The sequence below is a fragment of the Nicotiana attenuata genome, unplaced genomic scaffold (assembly GCF_001879085.1).
Source record: "Nicotiana attenuata strain UT unplaced genomic scaffold, NIATTr2, whole genome shotgun sequence".
Lineage (NCBI taxonomy): Eukaryota > Viridiplantae > Streptophyta > Magnoliopsida > Solanales > Solanaceae > Nicotiana > Nicotiana attenuata.
In genome coordinates, this window is record NW_017673796.1 from 94796 (window position 1) to 106444 (window position 11649).

Below are 11649 nucleotides of genomic sequence, written 5' to 3' on the forward strand. Positions count from 1 at the left end.
GAAACTAGTAGGCGTAGTTGTGTGTGTGGTGGGGGCGGGGGGGGAGGAGCAAGGAAACCTGGGGACTTGGGGGAGGGAGAGGGGGAGGAGAGTAGCATAAACAACAACAACAACAGCTACCCAGTAAAATCCCACCAGGTGGGGTCTGGGGAGGGTAATGTGTACGCAGACCTTAACCCTACCCGATAGGGCAGAGAGGCTGTTTCTGATAGACCCTCAGCTCAGAGAAAAAGAAAACAAGAAAAGAAAAGATAACTCATTAGTAACTCCAGTAGCAACCGTAATAGTAATGAAAGCATAACAACCAAGAGATGAAAGACGAGAGTAGCATAAACAAAATACTAGAAAATATTTTTCGGAAAAAGTTCTCCACTCACCAACCAAACAAGAAAAAATAAGTGGTAAAACCACTCATTTTCCGTGCGGAAAATATTTTCCATCGTACCAAACACACCCTTAAGGAAAACTTTATAAAATTATTTCGAACAAGATACCCTACTAGCATATTCATTCTTTTTTTTATTATATTATATTATATATGACAGATCGAAGATGATGTCATCCACTCTTTACCTGTCTTGTTACTTTTATACTGATTTTGTTAGGCAGTAGACTAGTCTGATTGGATTTCAGAAATTGTCTCCATGCCCAAGAGAGATGGACGTGTTTGCGTATGCATCTAAAAAGTCGAATGAGAATGCTGTCAAAAAATTAGCCTCAGTTCCTTGTGCCCTTTTTCTCGTTTGTCTTTTCACCTCTCATTAACCCTCACTCTGATACTTAAATTATTTAACAAATCACAAGAATTGCATATAAAATGCGAAAAGATGACGAGCTATAGATTCTAACATAAATTTATCTTTTTTCTCGTCTTTCCTATTTTGTTCTTTGAAAAAATGAACTATCCATCTCGCCATTAAATTGGCAATTCGATAAGTCAACCAAAAATTTTCCATATAATGAAAACAAATTACATGCGCATCATGACGGATTTAGAATTTCAACTTGATGGATTCGACCTTTGAGATTTTTAGCACTGAATAAATTCGTTGTATATTAAAAAATAATGGATCTATTTTATAGTGGTTGAAACGTCTATGGTGTTTCACATAAAAAAATTATCGAAAATACTGGATTTGAATGAATCTAGAGTCAGAAGAACTAGATTCGCCCCTATGACTGTGCAAAATTCCCAAAGTAGTGTGCTCCAAAAGGAAAAAAGACATGTTAACATGATGTCTCTTCGTTACCGTGTTATGACTGCTGTTGGGGCATGATGTCATGCCCCAACGTGCAATCTCTTGTTTTTACGTATACTAGTCTTAGGGTACGCGCATTGCGCGTGTACCTATATTACGATCAAAATATTTATAAAAATCACATAAATATTATTAAAAATATCTTGATATAGAAATTAACTAAAGGCAATAGTTAACTTCCTAAAATTATGAATGTTACTTAGTTTAACTAATTCTATAAGAAAAGAAACGTCACCTCACAAAGTCCTGATATCTTATTGATTTCGATATATGGGTTTTGTATTTAGTTTAAAAGCTTACAATAAGCACAATATGTTAATTTGTATTAGCATAACTCACAACAGTATGTAAGTAAGTCTATAATCTCTAAACTTCTTTATAGGAAACAACTTAAAAGATTAAGCTGAATGTAACATGCTTGTATTATTCTATAAAAAATGAACAACAAAGAGGATATCACAATTATATAAGGACCATGAATATACTATAGTTTTATCTATATCATTATTAAATAATTTTATAATTTTGTATGTATAATATTTTGAAGAAATAGTACATCATTGAAGGGTAATATGATCTATCAACATTACAAAAAGATATGTTCATCCATAAATAGTTGCTTGTGTTATAATATTTTTGCTTTTGGAGACAAAGACACATTAACTATAATTTTATAAAGAAGCAAGGATGGTTCGTTTCTTACATTGAACTATATGAAATTGGCACTTTCCCAAAAAAAAAAAAATTAAATTATGTGTTCAATATAAAAACATAACATTCTTAAAAATCAAAATGTTAGGAGTAATTAAAAAGGTAAATAAACAATAGTTTTTGTTTGATAAGTATCAAAGTTGCCGAAAATTTGGAATTGCAAATAATTGATTCCTTCTTGAAAAGATTCTTTTCTCCTTTATTTAACCTAGATTTTAGAAATTAAAGGCAATTTGATTCCTTCTTGAAAACTATTTTTCTCATTTATTTATGGTAGGAATTTTAGGGTATCATTTTACCTTTTATTATTTATAATTTGTGAATATTCTATTTTTCTTTTAACCGTGTAAATCAAAGTGTATTTCATAATTTATTTTACATTTCTTTTTTATAAAAATTTGGAATTGCTAAATACTCTAAAGAAAACTATGTTCCTTTCTAAAAAGACAATTTTCTTTTTATTTACATTTAGGACACTTTTTTTTCTAAAAAAATATTTCAAAGAAATCAAATTAATAAAAAAATTTGTTAGAGGCCAATGGCTACCGCTTGGTTGTTTGAAACGGACATATTTCAAAGGCAAAAGTAGATACAGTTTCTTTATCGTGCATTTTGAAGGAATTATAATTTAATTCACATTTGTTTTTTCCCTTAAATTTAGGAGTACGTTTTTAATGGGAAAAAGGATCTAGAAAAGTCAAAGTTGTTTATTTATAGAAAATTTTTGTTTGATTTTACAATCGTACATATTAAGAGAATAATTAAATTACAACTTTGTCTAATATAAAAACTTCTTTTAAAGGGACGAACAACATTTCACTAAGGGCCTTCGTGCTTTTAATATAATATAGATTACTTTCAAGTTTGGTAATAAAAGTTTTTATTTACCAAAACAAAAACATGTTAACATGTCAACACATTCCATTATTCCGGGAGGTTTTTTGGTAGGCCGGTGAAAGAGTTAAGTTTATGGAGACAAACAATATTAGACAAAGTAGTAGACAATATATAAGAAGCAAAGTAAAATTCTGAAGAGCTTAAATTTAAAAAGTTTCTTAATACAATGACCCGAATCAATACAGATCTCAATGATCTTAATTAGATATCAAATGCAAAACATAAAATATAATAAATAATACATGTACTTTAGGGCTGAGGTAGAACAATAATGGGAGACGCTCCAAACAAGAGTATGCTAAGAAGTTGAAAGCAAGGAAATGATAGTAGCTATTTTGGAGGCGAATGACTTGAATATTAGTAGTAGGTCGGTGGAGGTGACGGTGATGGAGGTGGAGGTGAACTGTAGGTGGGAGATTGCTCGTACTTTTCAGGTGGGGGAGGTGAGGCATAGGTAGGAGTTTGCTTATTGTAATTTGTCGATGGTGGTGGTGGTGATTTGTAATATGATGGTAATTGTTCGTAGATTTTTGGTAGAGGTGGTGCACTGTAAGTTGTAGGTAATTGCTCGTAATATTTTGGTGGTGGAGGCGGAGACTTGTATGAAGGTGACTGTTTATAATATTTTGGTGGAGGTGGGTGAGATTTGTAAGAAGACGATGACTGCTCGTAGTATTTCGGTGGGGGTGGAGATGATTTATAATAGGAAGGTGAATGTTCATAGTATTTCGGAGGGGGTGGAGGTGACTTGTAATAAGAAGGCGATTTCTCGTAATACTTTGGTGGTGGCGGAGACTTGTAGTAAACTGGTGACTTGTAATATTTTGTTGGTGTTTGTGGCTTGTTGTATTTCACACGAGCAGGTGACTTGTAATATTTTGTTGGTGATGGTGACTTGTAGTAATAGTGCTTTGAAGGAGCAGGTGACTTGTAATACTTAATCGGTAATGGTGACTTGTAGTTGTGCTTTGAAGGAGCTGGCGATTTGTAATATTTTGTTGGTGTTGGTGCTTTGTAATAATCATGTTTCAAAGGTAGAGGTGATTTGTAATATTTTGTAGGTTTTGGTGCTTTGTAATAATCATGCTTCAAAGGTAGCGGTGATTTGTAATATTTTGTAGGTTTTGGTGCATCGTAATAATCATGCTTCAAAGGTAGAGGTGATTTGTAAACATTTGGTGAATGGCTATGGTACTTTGATGGCGACGGCGACTTGTAATAGTGTGAAGGATAATGTTTGTAAGAGACCGTTACCTGAGCATGGTACTTTGAAGGCGAAGGTAATTTGTAGTACTTGGAGGGTGAGGGAGAAGTGTAGCCATAAGAGTAATCAGCAACAACAGTAGTTGCTACAAAGCAAATTGCCAAAGCAAATGCAAGTAGGGGCCATTGCCCCAGATTTCCAAAGCTTCTCATTTTGATTTTGCAGGCAACTATAATTGGAGAAGGGAAGGTAAGAACTAAGACTTGTCTTGTATAGTTAAGGACCTTTGCTTTTATATAGCAACATGACAACTTTCTTAAATATTTGTGTAATGGCTTTATGGCTGCCCACAAAGTTAATAAAAAAGTCCAAATAATTAATCATTTGCTAATTTGTGAGTTGTATACAAAGTTATGGTATACCACAAAGTTTGATTTTATCCTTTGTCAAGAAAGAAGATGGTCGTGCTTTTTTTTCTTTTATAACTTTAGTTGAAAAGTATAACTGTGCCTATGTGAGCAAGCTCACATTGCTGGTCCCAAACTAGGATAAAGAAGAAGGATTGAGGTTAGTTGTTAGCATAAAATTAGTCAATCTAATATGAATCTTCACGATACCGATTGCGGCATGATCAATGAGGATTTATATAACTGACTCTGACTTATTTGAATTTGAAGAGTTCTTGCTGTTGTTTTGGTTAAACAGGAGCCGAGTAATCCTCCCCCCCCCCCCCCCCCCTTTTTTTTTTATTTTTTTTATATCCACTATAAGGGATCAAAAAGGCTAGGGTATTGTTTCGCTTCGACTGGTAAGTTCTCTCATGTTAAAGTTTAATATTTTTAGATATCTAGTAGATTTTTTAATACATATATAGGATTCGGAGGAAATCTAGTGGGTTTAGGTGACCTCTTATATTACGAGCTAGATCTGCCTTGCTCGAAAACAAACACAATGAATTTTTTTCGATTTTAACCTTGAATAATATTTATTCACCTTCAACCAAATGTTGTCCAAAGGAATAAGAGAAAAATGTAGCAACTTGTATTTCATTTAATTAAAATAGGTATTATAATTTATATTTTTTTTTAAATTAATGAATTTCTTCGTTATTTGATAAATTTTCATACACCTCCTTGATTTATGCATGCCTATGGTAGATCAACAATTTTTCAGTTAGAGTCTAGATTGTCACACCTTTTTGTTTGTTTTTGAGCCGTTTGTTTGTGCGAGGCCTATTAAAGCCACTATGTACTACAAACCAGTGTAAGCACGTAATTTTTTACCCGCGCAATATTTGAAAGTAATATTTTAAAAATATTTATTTATTTTCAATAGGATTTCAGTCAACTTTTAATTTTAATTTTAAAACATAAGTTTAAAAACACAAAAATAGTTTTATAATATTTCTTCTCTTATTATATATCTTTTTTATTTATCTTTTTTATTTATTTAAACTTATTAGTATTTTATAATGATAATATTTTAATTTTTATCATTACTTTAACATAGTTTTCTCTACCTTTTATAACATTTAAAAAATACCAAAAATATTTTCATTTTAATATATAGTTCACTTTTATTGTTTACTCTTATTAACTAAGATTAATTAGTATATTTTGATAGTATTTTTATTTTTATTTTTGTTCAATAAGAAAGAATTAAATTTGGGCCAATTGAGAGCTCATTTTTGGATCTTAGTGGCGACAAATATATATTCTTCCCAATTCTTTTTAGCCCGTCAAATCCCTCCTTTAATTATAGCACCCCAAGCAAAAAGAATCAGCCACACACCGTTTCTTGGAGCTTATCAATTCCTTGATAAATCTTTTCATTGCCTTTTTACCTCTTCCTCCACTAACTTTACCAGAAAGTGCATCACTATGACTTTGGGTTTTAGCAAAGTTTGCATCTCTTTTCTTTCTTGATTTGGAAGTCCAAAACTCGATTGGGGTTCAACAAGAAGAGGACCCCTCATCCATGGAGCAGTAGGGCCTTTGATTCCTGAACTTGAATGTGAAATGGGCCCATAATCTTGATTTTTAAATTCAAGATTGTATAGTTCCACGTTTTTGGTAGGATGATTATTATAATTGGATTTGGAGGAAAAGGGAGTAAGTTTAGAATTGAATGATTTGAAACAAGGAATTCGTTTGGAGTTGATAATAAAATTGGAATGGCGATAAAAGAGGATATTCGAATTCGGAGCTAGAAATAAAGTAGACATGGATATATTGATAAGAAGTTGCCGATTCGAGGTTCCGGTTCGTAATTTCGGTGTTTCAATCCAACGATTGTTGTTTTGTTATTCCGATTGAGTTGCAAATTTTCAACTTTATTCATCAATATAAAGGTCATTCCTATCCATTTTTCTCAGTATTTGTTTACATTTTAAGTATACACTTGCTTTGATATATTAGTGTTTCTATTTGCTCATGATGGATTCTATTTGCTCTATGGAAAATACTTGATCTCTCTCGTATTAATCGTGTACTGATTGCGTATTATTTGGGTTATATATTGGTTTTAAAGATTTATTCGTTTGAATACATGCAAGTTTGGTTGGACGACTTCTGTTAAATATGCTATGGACTTTGATTTAGTTTTCTTTACTTATATGGTTATGTTACGTGACCTTTGTTTTAGCATGTTGAAGTGGTGATTTAAGTGAGTTATTAAATTGGATAGATGAAAAAATTGGAGTTGTTTTTTTCTTGGCAAGGAATAAGAATAGGCCGTGAGTGGTGTTAAGTTAGAAGAATGTATAACTCTTAAGCCTCACGATAATCCGAAACTTAGTAAAACAATTATGAACATTGTAGCTTGCCATAGGCGCGTTAATTAAATAAATCATCGTGACTATGGGTACGGTTCCCGTGGCATAGTCACGATACATAAATCCCAATTCGAGTGCGCGTTTCACGCGACTCGACCACAATTTCGAATAATAATAAAATAGCATGTTGTAGATCGCGGGTGCGTTTCACGTGACGCGATTCGCAATGTGTACAAAAACAATAAGTGCGCGATATCGCGGCTTATTTAATTAAACTCCATAAATTCTAAAAGCAATTAAAACTCTATTAAAAGCGATTAGAAAGTTAAAAATGCACAATAGGTTTTAAACCTATAATAAATCAGATAATTAGGCCAATTATTAATAGTTGAGCGACCGTGCTAAAACGGAATACGGGAGTGCCTCACACCTTCTTCCGGATTAACAAAATTCCTTACCCTGTCTTTTGATTTTCGCTGATTAAAACAGAGTCAAATTTTCTCGAATTGGGATTTAAAATAAACCGGTGACTTGGGACACCATAAATTATTCCAAGTGGCGACTCTGAATTAAATAAATAATCTCATTTCGATTAATGTCACTTTAATTGGAAAAATTCTCTATCCCCTTCGGAAAAAGGAGGTGTGACAACCGGGTGGCTCACTTCTACCGACAACTCGACGTCAATGTCACCTGCAAGATAAGGCTAGAATTGTTTGAATTAGATTTATAATTAATACTGCAAAGTTCTTGCTTTTGAGTCCAAAAAAGAATCATTTAGCCAGGGTGATCAGACCCCTTCGACGCTTTTTTGGTTGAAAGATGGCATTCAGATCAAAATATTATTTTCTTTTTGTCTGAAACCTTGGCATATATCCAAACTGTACTCCTCCCGTGGAGAGCTAAAGAAAAAGAAAAAACAAAAAGATAATTTTTGTTTTTTAACACTTTGGGAAATGGAAGCTGAACTTCCCTTTGGTTCTCCCCGAATATATATACGCTCTTCCTTTTTTGAGCCCATTTTAAGGAACTCGAAAAAAAATTAGAAATTCAAAAAGAAAAATTTTATAACTCTAAAAGTTTTAAAAGAAAAAATAAAATTATTTCGAAAAGTTTCAAAAGAAACCAAAAAATGGCTTATCAAAAGTAGTCTATTTATAAAAAATGAAAAAAGAACTTTCAAAAGTAAATCCAATTGTATTATTTAGATTCAAAGAAATAGGTGAATCGAGTGAAACGAAAAAAGAAAAAGATTCTCTAATTAGTAATCAGATAATTAACGCCTATCTGCCTGATGTTTTACTCCTCCGAAAGGCTAGTGACACGAGTTCTAATTCGAGACTTCTCTTAAGGGAAAACCTTGTAAACTTATTTAGAGTACGATCCTCTACTAGCATATTCATTCTTTTTCCTTATTCTATTATATATTATATATGACATTTCGAAGATGATGTCATCCACTCTTTACCTGTCTTGTTACTTTTATACTGATTTTGTTAGGCAGTAGACTAGTCTGATTGGATTTCAGAAATTGTCTCCATGCCCAAGAGAGATGGACGTGTTTGCGTATGCATCTAAAAAGTCGAATGAGAATGCTGTCAAAAAATTAGCCTCAGTTCCTTGTGCCCTTTTTCTCGTTTGTCTTTTCACCTCTCATTAACCCTCACTCTGATACTTAAATTATTTAACAAATCACAAGAATTGCATATAAAATGCGAAAAGATGACGAGCTATAGATTCTAACATAAGGCTGTACGTGGTCCCGGGCCCGGGCCTAAATGGGCTAAACGGGCCGGGCTAAACGGGTCTGGGCTTAGCGGTCCCGGGCTCTGGCGGTCCCGGGCTTCGCGGTCCCGGGCTTCGTGGGCTCAACGGGTAGGACCAGCCCGTGACGGGCCTAAGCCCATATGGTCCTGGGCTAAATGGGCCGGGCTCGTGGGCTTAGCGGGCCTAACGGGCTTTTTTTTTTAATTTTTTTTATTTAGGGCAATTTCTTGTAAACCATATGTGTATGTATATATATAAATTGCTCTTATGCATGGCTATATAAATATATGTGGTATATATAATATAGAAATCTAATTATTAAAGTGTTTGACGAAAATGTAAAATAACAAATCAATAGTAAAACTAAATTGGCATGCATAATAAATTAATAACAAAGTACAACATGAAGCATAAATACGTCTAATAATTTTAAAATAACACAAATTGTTGAAAAATCTTAAAGACGAATTTGCGGATAAATACCCTCAACACAATACTTTATATGCCTCCTTAAAATGCCTGTGGTACACCCTGAACGAAAATTTAAGACTCTTCCACAGTTCTTGCACTTTAATATTTGGCCTTCTTCATTTTCTTCAAGCACTTCATAGTATTGCGACACAAATAAGCGCACTCTTTCCGAACGAGGCATGATTTAACTTGAAAATTGAGATTGAGACTTGAAGTCTTGAAAATTGGAGATTGAGAGATTGAGAGAAATTTAGATTGAGAAATGAGTATTGAGTATTGAAATGAAGAAGAGGGAGGGGGGTACTTATAATGTTAGAGAAGGTTAGTTTTGTAAATTTAAAAAAAAACGGTATTTGTGCAATTAATATGACCGTTGGTGGTCATTGGGGGTGGGGCCCTCATTTTGAAAAATCTTGTTTTGTAGTATATATAGTACTACTTCTTCATGTAAATATAATATATATAGTATACTAGTATAGTGTAGTATATATTGTATGTTATGTATATATATTCCCTTATATATTTTCTTGTAGTATATATTGTATGTTATGTATATATATTCCCTTATATATTTTCTTGTAGTATATATTGTATGTTATGTATATATATTCCCTTATGTATTTTCTTGTAGTATATATTGTATGTTATGTATATATATTCCATTATATAATTTGTTGTAGTATATATTGTATGTTATGTATATATATTATAGCTTATAAATAATTGCAAGTTAAAGACAAAAAAATATTGATTCAAGGCCAAGGGTATGTTTTATAATTTTTATTACCAAAAATGGCATATCTTTCTTAGTCTTCTTCCCCCCAATGGAATGAGCACAACAAGGTACTAATACCACTATTAAAAGGAAAAAAAACTAAAGAAGATATGCCAAAGTACAAGTTACACCATAATCTACATTGTATCTCTAACAAATCTCATAAATCCTTCAAGGTTCGGAGGAGGTTCCGTTGGTGGTGGCGGAAAAGAAGCTTGTTCATCACCGCTTCCGGGCGAAGCAGCATCCTCCGCAAGTTCCGCTATCATTTCTTCATAAGCTTCGTCTATGGTAAGCACATAACAGTAACCATCTTTGCTAATTCTTCACGATCTTTATTAGGATCGTAATATAAAATACCACCGGTCACAGTGTTAATTCCTGGTTGAACTAGATTTGAACCTGTACTAGGGTTAACCGCAGTATCTACACTTGTCCCCTCTTGCTGCGCTTTCATTTGTAAATATTTAACTTTATCTCTAGGGTGTGTTTGTATGTGCCTAGCCAAACTACCCGTACCGCTACGGTCTCCAGTATATTTATGCGCCAGCAATTTTCCACAAGTTTTACACCTAGCCTTATTTTGTTCTCTTACTTGAGTAAAAAAATTCCAAACTAATGATGTTTCTAGGCGTTTAGAAGGTTGTCTATTAAAAATAGGGGTTTCTACAGGTGGGTCGGGCGGGGCATCAGTTGGGTTATTAACAGGACTAGTAGGTGAATCATCTAAATCCGGTTGGGTTTCATCTACATCCTCATTTTCCTCATCATTTTCTAAGATAGTTTGATTAGGATAAAGAGCATTCATAACTTCTTCATTTAATTGTTCACCTTGTGCAACATTATGGCAAAATTCACTATCGGAAAATTGAAAACAAGGGTTATCACTATCAAGAATAATAGGAGCAGCAGGACGGGTAATAGGTCTGGGTCGGGGAGCCGGGGGAAGGGTAGTAGGTTGGAGACTACTTTCACCAATTTTTGCTTTTCCCTTACCACCAAACATTTTTTTCAAAGAAAATGCCATATTAATTACAATTATGCAAACTAAACACACAAAAATATATTCTTAAAAGTTAAGAGTTGGAACGAGTTTACCGAATTGCCGAACAACTTCTTGAAAATTGAAAATCGTTGAAGACTTGAAGACTTGAATACTTCAATTCACCAACTTCACAATTTTTCACGAAATTGCAATAATAAAATAAGCAATTATAGAAGAGAAATTAGATATAGATTGAGAGAGATTGAGATAGATTGAGATAGATTGATGAATTGGTGAGTAAAAAATGAAAGAATGAGGGGGTATTTATAGTTGAGAATTGGAAAAAAGTGTAATTATATAAAGTTTTGAAGGTTAAAAAGTAAAGTTTTAGGGGGGGCCTAAAAGTGGGTACTAGTTTTTTTTTAAAAAGAACCGTAAAAAACGGGTTTTGGAAAAAAATTTAAAAACGGGTAAACAAAAAAGAGAGAGATACGATCCCCACCCTCCCCGCCCAGTATGGTTCCGGCTATGATGTGCAAAATTCCAAAGTACGTGGTGGCTCAAAGGAAACAAAGACTACATGTTAACATGATTGTCTTCTTCGTTACCGTGTTAACTGACTGCTGTTTGGGCATGATGTCATGCCCAACGTCTCAATTCTTGTTTTACGTTATACTAGTCTTAGGGTATTAGCGCGTTGCGCGTGTGTACCCATATTACGACTCACACACAATTTTATAAAAATCACATAAATATTATTAAATATCTTGATATAGTAAATTAACTAAAGGCAAAGTTAATCTTCAA

The 11649-nt window shown here is 33.3% G+C and overlaps 1 protein-coding gene across 1 annotated transcript; it reads right to left on the minus strand.

The window, feature by feature from the left end:
* Positions 1 to 2979: 2979 nt before the first annotated feature.
* Positions 2980 to 4345, minus strand: LOC109217321 (extensin-1-like). Its single transcript, XM_019381563.1, has one exon. It carries the CDS (start codon positions 4281 to 4283, stop codon positions 3225 to 3227), a length of 1059 nt encoding a protein of 352 aa, XP_019237108.1. The 5' UTR covers positions 4284 to 4345; the 3' UTR covers positions 2980 to 3224.
* Positions 4346 to 11649: the final 7304 nt, after the last annotated feature.

Coding starts and splice junctions, on each gene's coding strand:
- LOC109217321 (XM_019381563.1), bottom strand. CDS start 4,283: ATGAGAAGCTTTGGAAATCTGGGGCAATGGCCCCTACTTGCATTTGCT.